Here is a 15,578-nt window from a genome sequence, read left to right on the forward strand (position 1 = left end):
TACATTTGGAAAAGGAGAGTTGAGTTAGTGACGGAGAAGAGTCCTAGATGCACTTATACAACTGTTGGGGTGCCCTATATTTTTTTTTTAAGGAAATGGTGCCCTGTATCCCAAAGAGATGGCTAGTGCTCTGTTTTTATGTGGAGGAGCATGGGCTGCTAGGCTTGGACTTAGTTTTACATGCTCCTACTTTTTCTTGTCTGGTGTATACATATCTATTGATATGTTAACGTGCTTATGGTGTCAGTTTGCCTCGCCTTAATGCGTTGCCATGAGTACCTTATCCTTGTTGTACCACCTTTAGAAAACTACCTGGAGGGGATTTTATGCATAATGAAATGTGGTAGTGTTATGGGTTACAATCCTGGTGTCACTTTATCATCTAATTTTCATTTTATATATATCAGTGTCTTTTTATAGGGCTATAAGATGTTTATTTTTAAATTTTACAGCTTTAGTTACTTTACCATCTAATTGTCACTAAGTTTAGATTGTTTAAGTTTGGAATATTGCCGTTTTGAAAACTATAATTCAAACATTCAATTCTGTAGTTACATTTTACGTGTTGTCGTTTTCTCATATTGTTGTAGTGCCAATATTGAAATGTAGACATGACATTCAGTTCTCAGCAAGTCAGTACTCAAAAGTACAAAGAGTAATTTAGTCAAAAGCAGCATGTTGGTAGGATTGACTTGCATGCATTTTTCATTCTGAAAACAGAGGTTAGGAATAGCAGTTTTCATTCGAAAAATAGAGCTTAGGACTATTGGTGAGCATTTTAAATTTCTGCAATTCTAATTACTCCGGAATTTAATTTCACTAAAGTTTGGATATATTTAGTATTTGGTATTGTAACTAGAAGTTTGTTCGAAGATCTAATTTTGATCTGATTAGAATCTGGCTAATAACCATACAAGTATATACCAGTGCAATGGTGAAATAGAGTTCAGAATGTTCAGGTTTCAACCGGGCAAAACACAAAATGGCCATATATATCAATTTAATGTGGGCTGGGTCATTCCCTCGACATCCTAAACTCTCAAGATACTATTTTAATTTAATATAAATGTTGTTTTTCTATTTTAAGTTAATGCAAATTTGTTAACTACTTTAAATCTAAGAAATTTGCTATTTTGATTTTTATTGAGAATGGGAATAAATTATTTTAATAAAATTATACAAAACACATGCAAAATATAAGTAGTTAGTAGCAAATATTTAGGATTAGCATTGATATCTCCATGTTAAACGAGAAAACTATGATATCCAACGTTAATAAGAAATGATCTAGGTTAATCCATGATGTATAATTAATAAGCTGCTAATTTGCAATTAAAATAGTCGTAGTGGTAAGATTTATAAATGAAGCAGCTAAAAAATAGTTTAATAAATAGTTCATTTTAATATAATTAATTAATGGTAATTTTTGGGGATTTGAAAACTCACCTTGAGAGTTTAGGGGCCAAAGTGACACATTTAGACAAGTTTGGGAACCCGAAGATGCATCTTAAGATTTTAGAGATTCAAATAACACCTCCGAACAAGTTTAGAGATCTGAAAATGTATTTTGAGAGTTTAGGGATCTATATGACACCTCGAGACATGTTTGAGAACTACCCTTAAATAGGGAGAGTTACAAGTTTTCTTGGTATTAACAAAATACATTCAATATTTGTTAATTTATAATTTTTTTACTATATTTTGAATTTGAAAACACTTGCATGTGGCACATATATCTCTATTGGTTAAGAAAAAAATAAAACGAAAAATAAATATCGTGCACTGACAGGTAGGTCGTAGGTCGCACATATCAACTGATGAGATCAGACGAAAGGGACAAATGGAATTTGCCTTGGGCCCTGTTTAGATCCGATGGGGTGTAAACGTAAATTTTTTTTGCAAATGAATCTCGGTAATTTAAAGTACTAAATGAAGTCTATTTGTAAAACTTTTTGCACAGATGAGTTATAAATCGCGAGACGAATCTAATGATGCTAATTAATTCATGATTAATCAATAAAAAAATAGGATGGTTACTGTAGCATAACTGTTGCAAATCATAGATTGAGTAGGCTCATTAGAATCGTCTCGCGATTTACAGCTCATCCATGAAAAAAGTTTTATAAATAGACTTCATTTAGTATTTTAAATTAGCAAGACTCATTCGCAAAATTTTACGTTTACGGGAACTAAACAGGGCCCAAATGTGATTTCCTTCAAATGTGTTGGTCGGACCATGGTAGCGCCGCAGCCCGCAGGTTGCTGATCCGGTGGAGAAGCACGCGCGCAGTACGCGGCGGTGCCCATCCGCAACAAAACCTTCTCTCGCCCCACCGCGGCCTCGCCAACCGTCTCCGAGAAGGCACCCTGTACAACCTCCATCCTCCCTCCGTCGCGCTTCCGTCGCAACACCATCGCTCGTCTCCGAGAACCCACAACCCACTAGACCGCCTCGCCGGCCGCTCCCCTTCTTCCGCCGCCGCCGCCATGGTGCTCGAGGTCAGTACGCCTCCCCACCCATCCTGCTCGAGCCCCCATCCTGCCCCATTCTGCTGACGCCCAGCGATTTTTGACCGTTCCTGACGGTTTCGGTTGTGTTCCGAATGCAATCGCAGGCGACGATGATCTGCGTGGACAACTCGGAGTGGATGCGGAACGGGGACTACTGCCCATCGCGGTTCGCGCAGCAGTCTGACGCCGTGGCCATCATCTGCAACGCCAAGCTGCAGGTCTCGCTTCTCTCCCTTGCCCGCGCGTGCGTGTCGCCGCCACAGGCTGTTACTCTGTTGTTCGCTAGGGTTTTGGCCTTTTCGGGTGCGGCGTCTGACGGGTTTGTTTCGGGGGCGGTGGATTTGGTCCGCTCAGGCGAACCGGGAGAGTTCGGTGGGGGTGCTGGCCATGGCGGGCAGGGGCGTCAGCGTGATCGTCACGCCCACCAGCGATATCGGCAAAGTCCTCGCACGCATGCACGGTACGCGAAATCCCCGCTAGCCACCTGAGTTAATTTGCTGTATAAACATGTCATTCGATAAATCCCAAAGTGCACATGGTTGCTCGATGCGCAATCATCAAATAATTCAAGTTGTATGGCGTAATGTGACTCCATGTTCGATATGTACCAACAGTGCTAGTTATAAACGTTAGCCAATTAGCTGATGTCTCCAGAATTTATGTTGTAAGAAACTGCAAGAGGTGTTACCGTGTGAATATCGTTGCAATGCTGCTTGTACAACATGGAAATGTATTCTGTGTTGTCCATCTGTGTAGCAGTTATAGTTGAGTACTGAAAATTAAGCATCATGAGCACCCTGCGTTCAGTTAGAGGACTCGCTTCCATCACGTATCTAGTGATCCTCACTTTGCAGACCCTTACATATTAACACTGCAATTGCTGAATTTGGTTGACTTGCTAACCTAGTTAGTGGATACCATTTCATTACAATCTGGCATAGTCTTTTATTTGTAATTTGTACATTGACAATGTCTGAAATGCGCACCTTCATCAGTCATTTATTTTCCAGTTATGTTTTAGGAAAACTATTAGAGTCTGATAATATGTAAGTACTTCAGCATCCAGGGAGTATTTCTGTGTTATATGTTTAACATAAAGGGAATTACGAGTACGGGTGCAAATAGGTGCCCCTAAAGGTATCCAGCACCCCTCTTTAGTTCAAAAGTTTGTACTAGTTTTCCAAAGTAAGAGCTCATTTTGTGAAACTAGTACAATTTTTTGAACTAAAGAGGGGCAATGGATACCCTATGGGGCACCCATTTGCACCTCTAATTACGAGATTCTGGGATCATCTTGTCACCCTGTAGATACCAGATAATACAACTTTCTAGGAATTATATTTTTTTATCTTCTTGTCTGCGCCTAAGTGATTGTTCAAAATGCTACTTATGGAAAATTTGCTTCCACCATGTTATAATGGACTGAAGAGTCTATTTTTAGGTTCAGGGCTGCAAATTGGTGGGGAAGCAAACTTGACTGTTGCTATCCAGGTCGCCCAACTTGCACTTGAGAATCGGCAGAACAAGCAGCAGCAGCAGCAGAGAATAATTGTTTTTGTTGGCAGGTATAGTCTGATTACTTCAGTGCTGTTTTACTGATCATACTTCATTATTTGATTTCTATATTTCTCCCTTGCAGCCCAGTAATAGATGATAGGGATGTGCTAGAGGCAATCGGGAAAAAGCTGAAGAAGAACAATGTTGCTCTTGATGTTGTTGACTTCGGTGAGTCTGAAGGTGAAAAACCTGAGAAACTAGAAGCTCTTGTTGCTGCAGTGAGTAGTGGTGGCAACAGTCATATCATTCATGTCCTTCCAGGAGAAGATTTCCTTTCTAATGTCATCCTCTGGTAAGTATGTATTATGTTATTAGGTTCTAACCTGATGCAGAAGCATCTTATCGCTAATAGCTCTGTCCTCCTGCAGTTCACCAATATTAGCAGAAGACCAAGAAAGTGTTATTGCTGCAGCAGGTTTTGAATTTGGTGTGGACCCAAATGTAGACCCAGAGCTGGCACTAGCATTTCAGGTCTTTATAGAAGAAGAGAGAGCTAGGCAAGAAGATGCTGCAGAAGAATCCTCTGAAACTAAAAGCACATGCCAATCTTTGACCTTGAATGATGACATTGTTATGGCTGACGCAGAATCTGAACCAAACCAATATACTGAAGACAAGAGAAATCTGCAGACGGTATGCTTAGTATCATTCAGCTAATGCAATCTATACTTCTGTAAAACTATCCACTGTAAGACCACCTCAACCAGATGGTATTCTCTGCCTTTGATCAAAGTTCAGGCCACCAGAATAGACTTTTCTGCTATGTGTGGTTATTTCAGTGTTCGTTAGATTTGCGATGGAAAGACTCGTTACTTTTGTTCAATGACTTCATGTATCCAGACTATTTGCTGAATATCCATTGGATAAGAATTCTTTGCAATCCTGTTAGAATAGATAAGAACTGACAGGTCAAAGCTATGTTAAAATAATGTGGCATATTTCTCAAAAAAGTTGTTAATTGATCTTCGCATTGTTAATATAAATGCTTCATTAAGCTTTTATACGGTAAGCTATGTCCATTCTGTGTTATCAGTCTAAAGCATTAGAACTGAAAATGTGGAATTCATATGCTCGTAGTCTGCTTTTCTTTTTGTTATACCTGAAGTTCTGTATATTTCTTTTAGACTGGTTGGATTTGAGGATGCCCATCCTTTCAACACGATTTGAATGATTAAGGACATTGTTTCTTCTTATAGTTGGTTATGTGGAAAATTTATAGTATTGCTGTAATACAGGGTGAGGAGGATCAGCTATTGCAACAAGCTTATGCGATGTTGATAGAAGATGGTAACCATGGAACTTTGCGACTGTTAGGTGCAGATGAGGTGGAATTAGGTCAGTAGTTGGGTTACTACAACATCTATCTATATCTTCATAGTTTACCATCATCGAGTGATTAAAAGGATTTGTGAACAAAATCTATGATCAAAGCTTGCAATTATTTGGAAATAGTAGTTACATAAGTCAATGCCCTTATCCATGCTACAGTGGTTAACCAACTTATACAAAACAGAGTTCCACTGTTTTGTTTTTTTTCCCTGAAAGGTGAATTCCACTACTGTCTACTACCGAAAAGCAAATTACTTTGTCAAGATTATCCTTGAAATATGTGTACAAATAATGCACCTTGATATTCAGATTTCCTCAGTGATTAGCTTAAGTTTTCTCATGTTCTGTGCCATGCAGTTCTTCAGACGTCTGTTCAAGAAGAAGAAACTGGCAGTCTGTCTGACATGAGTGAAGTGTTTGGGGATCAACCATTTGTGCAATCTGTCACTTATGCAGTGAGGCCTGGGACTTGATATTATGCTTATTCTACCAATAAACACTTCTCACAATTTTTTTTCAGCTTCCTGGTATCGACCTTAACGATATATCTAACAAGGATCTGCGTGAATGGCATGATTTATTGATTGGCCCGAGTGAGGTATGTTTTTCTTTTCTTATAAGGGGCTCAGCTTGTTGTCAACCTTGATGAGAAACAAGTGATATCATGCACTTTTGGTGCACACCTCTTTTCTGAAAATTCATTTATGGATCTCAATATCTCTTTGCTGCATTCTTAGATTCAGCTCCACAAATAACGTAGTTTGCATTTTTTTTCAATAGTAGTGTAGTAGGTGATCTTTAAACAATTGTGATTTTTTAGCTAATACACTAAAGTTTTGACGGCAGTTTGCTTCTGTATGAGTAACACGAAATCATAACCGAGTGCCCATAAGATTTTTGTTTGACATTACTCGATAGAAAAGGATTATTACTCTCTATCTCTAGCTAAACTCTTATGCATTCTAGACTGTTTCGTTCCTATAGTATGCTTGTTCTTTTTCTTTCTTGACCAAAAAAATATGTTTCTTGTGCATCGCCATTAGTATATCTGTTCACTATATAATCTGCATGCTCCTGTCATGGTGTACCTAAAATCTTGGTGATGGAACGATGACATGTCTGCTTCAATTGGTGCAGGCAAAGAAGCAACGCAAGAAGCATAAAAAGAAGCAACACAAGAAGCGTGAGGATGAGGAGAAGAAAGATGAACCTGCGGGTGACAAGAGTCAATAGTTAGCTGCACCCCTTTGCATCCTCCAGTGTTAAATTCAACTGAAACTCTCCATCGTGCCTGTGCAGCTCTGCTGTGCAACTGTAAGTATGTGCCCGATGATTTCGGGGGCTTTTCTTCTCAGTATATAGTGGGCAGTGGATCCAGCTTTGAGATGGTGTGGTGGTAGCTTTACCGTCAGCTTTCACAGTTTCACTTAGCATTCTCGAACATTGATCAAAGGAATGTTGTGTACTGGATCCGACTGTTTGTTGAGGTTGACCATGACCACTGATGGAGCAGATAGTAGTCTCTTGGCAGAGAAGTTACATTACATTGTTGTGTCCTTTGGATGTCTGACCTGTCTGAATTCTCATTGTGTCGCCGCTGGAGAACAATGTTACCATGAATATAAACTGTTATGCGAGATGCAGCATTAGGACTCTGTGTTTGCAAGTTATTGAAGTATATCTATACCTATACTTATTTTTAAAGCGAGTAAGGTTTCCACACCTAATTTTTTAGTTTGGTCCATCTAAATTTTAGTTTGGTCCGTCTTGTATTATTGACATATGAACCTTAATCCATTCCGTATCAAGTCGCTGGATCAGCCCTCGTCCATGATTCGATCACGTAGATCTCCATAAATTAACATACGGACAACCATATGTATTCGATATTTATACCAATTTTATTTGTAGCACCGTGCGAATCCTTCGTAAATTCTGCCCATCGTCACGTGACACTATCAATCCCTCTGTTGTGCCGAGTAAAGGAAAATAGAAAATCGTGATCGTGTTCGTATCGTTTTCCGTTTCCTAAGTCGCCTTCAGCCATAAATCCTATTGACATAACATACACGGTCCTCATACCCCACGCCCATGGTGATACAATAGCATCCACGGTAAAAAGATCAGCACATGTTACTTTCACCCATGCATGATGCTCCTTCCTCTCGTTGGCTCTTTTCTCACACACGGACGCCACCAGCCTGACCAAAGTAAACAAAGCGGTGCGCCCCCTTCTCAACCGCGCCGGCAAGGTCGGGGGCACCCCGGTCGAGTCGCCCCTGCCGGCGGCTGACGTGGCTTCCCGAGCTGCAGGTCGGCTGTGGCTGGATTCGGCACTACGCCGGCCGGATCTACGCTGGGGCTCCTGCTCAGCCTCCGACGGCGCTACGGCTGTGGATTGACGGACAATGGTCGCGGTCGCGCAAGGTAGTAGGCGGCAACCATTGGTGGCGCTATGCCTTGTTGCTCATGCGAATCAAAGGATTCAAGCAGCATGTTACGCCGTCTGGTCGGAGGGGTGGCTGACGCAGTTGTGCGGCTGCTGCATGCAGCCGGCATGTCGGTGCCCCTCTGAAGAGGCTGTCGTGGCGCGGCAGGACAACAATGGAGATCTTCGTGAAACCTCGACGGCCCGAGGGCGCTCTCTACTCGGCATTGGCGTGCTGCTCCTTTCCTGAGGCGGCACCATGACTATAACTCAAGACGTTGTGCCTGCTGCTTGCGCGAATCACCATGGAATAAGCAGCAGGGTGCGGCCTGGGCACGGCAAGATCAATGGTGGTGTGCCTTGATGCAACGCGCGAGCTGCTGAGGGCTCATGCAATAAGGTACATGATCGGTGGAGTCACAGGTGAAAGCCTTGCCTGAATCTAGCTAGCCTCGATGATGACGTGGCACCGTTCACCTCTTTGGCTGCGTCGTCGCTGTGATTCTACCCCTCCTTCTCTTGGTCGGGTTTCGAGGTGTTGTCATGAGTTGTAGTTCTTTAATCAGTTGTGCCACGTTTGAGTCATTGAGCTAGAATATGTTGTTACATGCAGTTATACCACAAATTACCTCAGTGGCGGACCCAGGGAATAAATGGAGCCCGGGCAAAAATCATGGCAGTCATGACAACTCTTCCTTCCCTCTTCCCTAGAACATGTTATTACAGCTATGAGTTGCTGATCTAAATTAGCTTCAAACCAAGATTTTCTTGCACCATTCCATGGGATCCCGGGCCGGTGCCCAGGGTCACCGGGCCCTGGGTCCGCCCCTGAATTACCTTATGCTAGGCAAATAGTGTAAAACTTTGGTTATTATGTGGGCCTATGAGCCATAATAAAATGAAGGGAAATTTGTCCACAGGACACTGCGAAAGCATGATTTTGTGTAGAACATACTGTCAAAGTCGATTTAGTTTCTCGCACACCACCAAAGCACTATTTGGTCTATCGCACATTGTATCCCATAAACTATTCATTATCAACTGTGAGGTTAGATAATAGGACTTTTTGCCCTTCGCTGTTGTCGTCGTCTTCCTCACCTCTCTTCTTCTCTCTTCGCCTTTCCGGCTTGAGCAGTGCTGCCGTTGCGACGACCACCGCCGTCAGGAGGACGATGGCTCATCGTCGAACGGCGCCAGCCCGCTGCTCCTGACTCTCGGGCCTGTCGGCCCGGCCACCGACGACCGCCGCTGCTCCTGTGTCATCGCACCAGCGCCGGCCACGATGTCCGTCCTGCGCGGCTCCCAGTACCTGAAGCCGGCGCAGGAGCAGCTGGGTGAGGTGGTGCGCATGGCCGACCTGGCGGCTGGCGCGGGCGACGAGGAGGCGGCCACAGACAAGCAGGAGCGGCTCGATGCCGGCGGTCACCACCGGGCGGCGCGTCGCGCGGCCATGAACAACGGCGACGGGATCCAGGCCAAGCTCCTCGGCCTGCTCAGCGAGGTAATATGCTGTTACAGTTCTTGCGTTCCATTGTAATTTGCTGGTTACAAAAAAAAGGAAAGCCATGGCGAATCGCCTGCAGCTGGAGAGCCGGCAGGAGTGCTACATCGGCGAGCTGGGGCGCGTGGCGGCGTCGTTCGAGCCGGCGCTGGGGGACGGCGCGGCGTCCGCCTACACGTCCCTTATGGCGCAGGCCATGGCGCCGACCGCCGCCACTCCCCGCGCGGTGCTGCACATCGGCGCCGGAGATCCCGACCATGCCGTCCAACCCTGAAGTCCCGTTGCCGCAGCCGCCGGAAGTGGAGCCGCCGAGGCCGCCGCCGGAGGTGGAGCCGCCGCACCCCGGATCTGCTCCCGCGCGCCGACCGCCGGTGCTCCCGCACGCCGACCGGCGCCGCTCCCCTGTGCCGGCCGCGCGAGCCGACCACAGCTGCTCCCCTGAGCTCCGCGGCGAGGAGGTGGACCCGGCCATCCGCTGCGAGCTCGTGGACGACGAGACCACGCCGGAGAACACCGTGCCCCGTGCGCTCCGAGGCGGCGGCGGCGGCCGTCCCAGCCCCAGCCCCAGGTTTTGCTCCTCCACCGTGAATGGATAAGGAATCGAAAGGATAAGGTCCCGGTGGAGGAAATACATGGGGTATTTTAGTCTTTTCAGGTCATATTCTTTCACCATTCAGATTGAAAATGAGTTGTTTAATGGAGTCAATGTGCCACACACAAAATTTTCCACTCAAGGTGTGCTGCAGACTAATTCAGGGAGTAGAATGTGCAACGCATAAAATCACGCTTTAAGAGTGTTCTGTAGACAAATTTCCCTAAAATGAATCAGGTGGAGATGCTCTCCCCCGTCCACCCTAAAAAAACATGCTTCTTTTTCCTTTTATTCCAATAATTCGACAATCGAATATCCAATTCAGGAACAGTTAATGCGGCTAGATTGCTCATATTCTCCTGCACATTTTGAGATCCATTATAAATATATTTTTTAGAAATATTTTAAATTTATAAATTTACACAAATCAATCCAAATCCAAATAGGATTTCGGACAATTAATACCTCGTACAGTCATAGTGCGCCTTATACACTAAGTTAAAAGAGCACAAAATTTATGATCTCATGTAGATCTGAGTAAAATTTATATTAATCGTAGTAACGCACAAGCACTGTTCTAGTCTATACTATAAAAGTTGAAACAATTGAAACCCTTTTTCATCAAGATTAGGCCCACCGTACCCTTCACGGAGGTCCTACTTGTCAGCCCAAAGGTTTGACGAAAAAAGGTGTAGACCCACGAAATTGATAGAAGGAAAATATTTCCACCAAAATCCTAATACATTTTACACCAAACACTTTTACCTACCCATCTTTGCACCCACTTGTTACTTTCCATTGTATAGAGATGAGGCAACCATAATTTTTGGTAAGACATCCTAAAATCTCTCGTTTTATTTCCTTATTGTTGTGAGCTGATTAACCCTCTTTTGTTTTATCTTCCTTTTGTGTTGTGCGCTGGTTGATTGAGTGCCAAACCTTCCATTTGTGTTGTGCGCTGGTTGATTGAGGACTTTTGTGCTCCGTCAGGTGCGCCGCTCCCACGCTCGACCGAGATTGGCTCGTGGATAGCCATCACACTATCACCGGGCCGCCTTCGCGAGCGCCCACTGCAACATGCTGTCGTCGCGATGGCCGACTGCCCCAGGCAAGTGCCGACCTTCATCTTTGATCTTGGATTCATTAAATCAGCGGTGAGGATGCCACCCCCTCCCCCGTTGCACCTTGGCCATGGTGCATGTTTTCTCCATGGCGTCCAAGGATTTGTCTAGCGATGTTTGTTTTTTGTTTTGCTAACTACCGTCGAGATCGCTGACCTCCATCTTTGTTCTTTGTTTTATTAAATTAGGGCCAAACTCTGCACGCTCCCAACGGCATTTGCTGGAAAGTAATTCGTAATAGTAGATTGCCAGGTTTTGAGGAGATAAGGGTGTATAATGTCTGGTTTTGGAGTCAAAAATATATATTTTAAAAAAATTGGCGACAAATTAGGGGGACAAAATGGACTTTTCTCTCTTTTCTTTTAACACGTGCGTCTCTGCTAGTGATAAAAAGAGCATAATATATCCTAATTATTCCATAGTTTGAATTAGTCATGGTCAAATTTGGCGCGGTCCAAACCTACTGGGCTAAACCTAGCCCATGGATCCACTAAGGCCGAGGAGCATGGGTAAACAAGGCTGCAAAAAATCAGCCCAGCCCAATACCAATTTAGTACTTTATTTGTGTTTGAAAAAAATGAATAGGCAGCCCAATCGTAACATAGGCTTAGTAAACACATACTATTCCTAGTTATGTTCGGAGATGAAATACACATTGGCTGGGCTTTATCACATGTGAGGGTAGCTCAGTCGACTAAATCCTCATGTTGGAGTCTGTTTACTCGGGGTTCGAGACATTGACAGCATGGTTTAGGTTTAGGTGAGCGTAAATCAGTTTCATTCGATCTAAACCCTAAATTTTAAGTTTTTTTTGAAAACTAAGTTTAATTTTATTTTAAACTTTGTTTTCTTTAGATCTAATCCATATAAGTTCAAATTCTTTGCAGATAATCCTTGGAACCTTGTTTTAGCAGTAAATTCTTTGTTTTAACTCTGATTTAGTTGATTCCTGTACTCACCTGATCCTTGTGATGAGTAAAATAATTTTATATATTTGTTTTGTTCTGTTTCTACTGTTTGGTGTACTATTTTTATTTATTGTTCTTGGTTGCTTTTATGTACTGTTTGGTGTACTATTTTTATTTATTGTTCTTGGTTGCTTTTATGTACTTATGTGATGCGATGAATGGTGTACGTTCGAGGTTCCTCAAGACAAAGGCTTTGAAGACTCTAAGCAGCTGGAGGACTTTGAGGAAGGCAAGTGCCCTTGATCATATTTTTGGTCCTAATAACCATAATAAATACCAATTTATGCATGCATGTGTCTTAACTTGAAGGGTCCTAATTAAGCATATGCCTCATTTTTTATAATTCCATGTTAATATGGGTTTTTTTAAAAAAAATTCTTGTGAGGGGGAAGACTGTAACATCCTATGTTTTACGGAGTGTTATAAGTCAAAAAGTTGTGATTTTCAAAATCTTTTAAGTGCATGCTCTAGTAGTTAAACCAAACATAAGATGACTGCATGCGCTAGTAGTTAAACCAAACATAATTTGACTGCTAGTCGGCCTTCTCACACAGACTCGGTGGATGGAAGGTGTGTGTTGACCCGAGGACCTAGAATTCTGGGACAACCCGGCCGTATTGAGGTGCTATGGATGATGAATATGATGAAAAGAAGGCAAATCAACAGAAGAGGCCCTGAGTGAAGCTCGAAAGACACAGAGGATATGATGAGTCATATACCTCTGGATATTTAAAGTTTTTGCAATATATGAGCTATTACTGCAAACTCTAAGATCGCAGGATTTTCGTAGAACTTCTGTAGGGTCCGAGTTTCACTAATTTTTCTTTCTTCACTTGTAACAATTTTGTATAATTATTGCCGTCCTTGATGATGTTCACCATGTGGCTCTCGCGATGGATGCTCGCTCCTAGCATCTCGACTTAGGAGCTCGAGACAAAACTAGAAAGTCCCTTCATCATTCCAACAAATATAGAATGAGGTTGAGGAGGTCTGCATCCACTGCACGAGCTCCCGCTCGAGTGCATGCCACATTCCTAAAAGGGAGGTCGGACGAGGGGTTCAAGAACTTCCCTCCAAGGGTAGTGGGCCTCGTTAGAGAGTTGGGAGAAGATGTTGGTGAGAGCGTAGCAGTATGTAAGATCGTCGAGCCTCTAGGGTAGAATGCACAACATAATTTTTTTAGGCGCGGGGTGGCCAAAGGTACACATCAACACAACATGCGAGGAAGTAGATGTTGATATCAATCATAGAGCCGATGGTTGCTGAGGGCATCGGCAATGAAGTCCAGGCTTCCAAAGTGGAAGACTTGGGCTGGGCAAGGGTTAGGACAAATGGGAGCTCTCATGTGGAGGCGATGACGAACTCAACACTCACGAAGTGTACACTACGAGCTCGTTGGCGTTGCTGGTGAAGAAATACATCCGAAGCTTGATGGAATCAAAAATCACGCAAACAGATCCTACCTAGCGCACCAATTATCGACACTTTGTACCACCAACTAATAGATTTGCATTGGGCGTATCACTAAGATGGCTTAGTAATCAAAGGGCTAGGATTTATACTGTTTCGGCAACATGCCCTACATGCAGTTAGGATGGCTATTTGTATTTCTGAAGGCTCAAAAGTCTGTGGTAGGGTTAGAAACAAGCGCTCCGCCAAGGAAGAAGTATCATGTGTGTGTGCCAGTGTCTAGAGAGACAGAGAGGGTATCTTAACCTCCCCTTATATGTCCCGGGGAGGAGTAGTTACAAGAAAAGGAGAGGGTCCTACACATTGTTGGTGTTTTACCGGCAAGCCTACCTAGGGATACTCTAAAGTAGTGGATTGCTCGTAGGGGATCGCCGAGATCAAGAACATGATGGTGCAAGCAACACGAGGGTTTAGATAGGTTCAGGCCATGAGTTGCGTAATACCCTACGTCCTGTCTGGTGGTTTGTATTGCTTGAGGTGTGTATATGTGTTGGAGGGGTCCCTGCCCGCCCTTATATAGTCTGGGGGGTAGGGTTACATGAAACCCTAGATTGGTATGAGGGCTAGAGTCCTACTCGGGTGATTTCTATCTATACCCACGAGTAGTTACATGATGTATTAGTATAAGACATGTCCCATCCCATATCTCGTGCAGGACTGCGCTACGTCAGGTATCACATGCCCCCATGTCTGACACACATCATCCCATAGTGGCAGGGCCTGTGGTCGTCGTATCTCCATTACTGTGCAACGTCCTTGGGCTACTGGTGAACAAGGCGGTCGATTAGGTGATGCCACCCAAAATGCGCCCATGCGCCGTTTTTGGCAGCATAGTCCCACAATGAGGGCTGATGTTGCGTCACAATTGCGCGTGTAGCAAGGCACAACTTCGGTCGTGTCAGCGGTTGTAAGTGCATTTGGCCCCCTAAGTGGGTTTTGGTGTTGATGACATGCACAACTAAGGAGCCAATGAGTTTATTGAGCTATGGACAAGTTCAAAAATCATTGAAACAAAAAAGAGGAAAAAAAGACATCGTATTATCTTAAGGGACGATGTTTGAGCTTCATTGAAAATCTTTTATAAATTTATATTTAAAATTTGAGTATAGGAAACACTGTACTATTAAGAGGGTTCCAAAAAGATTGCATGGAGATGCCAAATTGCTTGATTGAGATGCTAATTACCCAACAGAGACATTTCACTCACTTGCACTTAGTTTCCTGTAGTTTTTGCAGGGGTCGGAAGTTCTGACATGGGGTTGAAAATTTTGGCCCCCATCGGAAGTTTCTTGTTCCTTCCAACAAGGGGTCCTCGGCTAGACTGAACTAATTGGGTCGAAAGTTTCAACCCTATGTAAGAAGTTCCGACAATCACTTGATCAGCACACTAACGGCTAGATTTTGGAGCTTGAGTATAAATACCGCTTCACCCCCTCTCTTCATTTGTTGCTAACCAAAAGACGAACACATCACCTCCAGAAGCTTTTTTCTTTCATCCCAATCTCTCTGTGAGCTAAACCTTGAGTAGCTTTGAGCTAGGGCTTGCGTGAGAGCAAGATTGAGGTGTGAGGCTTGATTCTTTGAGTGAGAAGGCAGTCACGTTCATCTCAAGAGAACTAGAAGCATCTTCATCTTTTGATTTGGGTTTGTTACTCTTGAAACTTGCTTCTAGACGGTTAGGCATCATCCGGTTGAGCGTCCTCTCATGTGCGAGCACCCCGGGAAGTTTGTATTACCCATCCTTTGTGGATTTGATGGTACGTGACTCAATTCTCCTTTGTGGTTGATTGAGTAAGAGAAATGGTTAGTGGACAACCCTGCTCTTTGTGAGCTCCTCAACGGAGACATAGCTTCCTTAGTGGGATTGAACTTCAGGAACAAATCTTGTTTCTCTTACTCTTACTGCATTTATTTAGTTTTTGTTGACCAAGATCTTGTTTTGTCCCGGTGTACATTCTTGTGTTGTTTCCTTGTGCAAGTTCACCTGTAGGTTCCTCTAGAACACATTGCTAAACTTTTGATTTAAACAGGTACTTTAGATTCAACCCCAAAATTCTTATTTTTTCGTAATTTTTGACAAAGTGTCGGAAGTTCCGTCAGA

General features: G+C 43.5%; 2 protein-coding genes across 3 annotated transcripts; both read left to right on the forward strand.

The window, feature by feature from the left end:
- Positions 1-2,239: 2,239 nt before the first annotated feature.
- LOC120693503 (26S proteasome non-ATPase regulatory subunit 4 homolog) lies at positions 2,240-6,941 on the forward strand. 2 transcript variants are annotated; one of them, XM_039976947.1, is made up of 10 exons: positions 2,240-2,499; positions 2,616-2,729; positions 2,866-2,971; positions 3,959-4,076; positions 4,151-4,360; positions 4,437-4,701; positions 5,304-5,403; positions 5,755-5,852; positions 5,918-5,995; positions 6,535-6,941. In XM_039976947.1, exons 1-10 carry the CDS (start codon positions 2,488-2,490, stop codon positions 6,628-6,630), a joined length of 1,197 nt encoding a protein of 398 aa, XP_039832881.1. In that variant the 5' UTR covers positions 2,240-2,487; the 3' UTR covers positions 6,631-6,941. The 2 variants fall into 2 exon arrangements, with proteins under 2 accessions (XP_039832881.1, XP_039832880.1); XM_039976946.1 differs by having other exon boundaries at positions 2,274-2,499; positions 3,953-4,076.
- Positions 6,942-8,681: 1,740 nt separating this feature from the next.
- LOC120692229 lies at positions 8,682-12,030 on the forward strand. The gene is made up of 2 exons (XM_039975489.1): positions 8,682-9,326; positions 9,409-12,030. The coding sequence occupies exons 1-2, from the start codon at positions 9,108-9,110 to the stop codon at positions 9,598-9,600; spliced, it is 411 nt and encodes a 136-aa protein (XP_039831423.1). The 5' UTR covers positions 8,682-9,107; the 3' UTR covers positions 9,601-12,030.
- The last annotated feature ends 3,548 nt before the right edge of the window (positions 12,031-15,578 follow it).

Source organism: Panicum virgatum, chromosome 9N, assembly GCF_016808335.1.
Source record: "Panicum virgatum strain AP13 chromosome 9N, P.virgatum_v5, whole genome shotgun sequence".
Taxonomy (NCBI): Eukaryota; Viridiplantae; Streptophyta; class Magnoliopsida; order Poales; family Poaceae; genus Panicum; species Panicum virgatum.

Bases quoted from the DNA above. Each gene is read 5' to 3' on its own strand.
- LOC120693503 (XM_039976946.1), top strand. The intron at 4,077-4,150 runs GTATAGTCTGAT...TCTCCCTTGCAG, and splicing joins ATAATTGTTTTTGTTGGCAG to CCCAGTAATAGATGATAGGG. The intron at 5,853-5,917 runs GTGAGGCCTGGG...ATTTTTTTTCAG, and splicing joins TGCAATCTGTCACTTATGCA to CTTCCTGGTATCGACCTTAA.
- LOC120692229 (XM_039975489.1), top strand. From the start codon at position 9,108: ATGTCCGTCCTGCGCGGCTCCCAGTACCTGAAGCCGGCGCAGGAGCAG. The intron at 9,327-9,408 runs GTAATATGCTGT...AATCGCCTGCAG, and splicing joins TCCTCGGCCTGCTCAGCGAG to CTGGAGAGCCGGCAGGAGTG.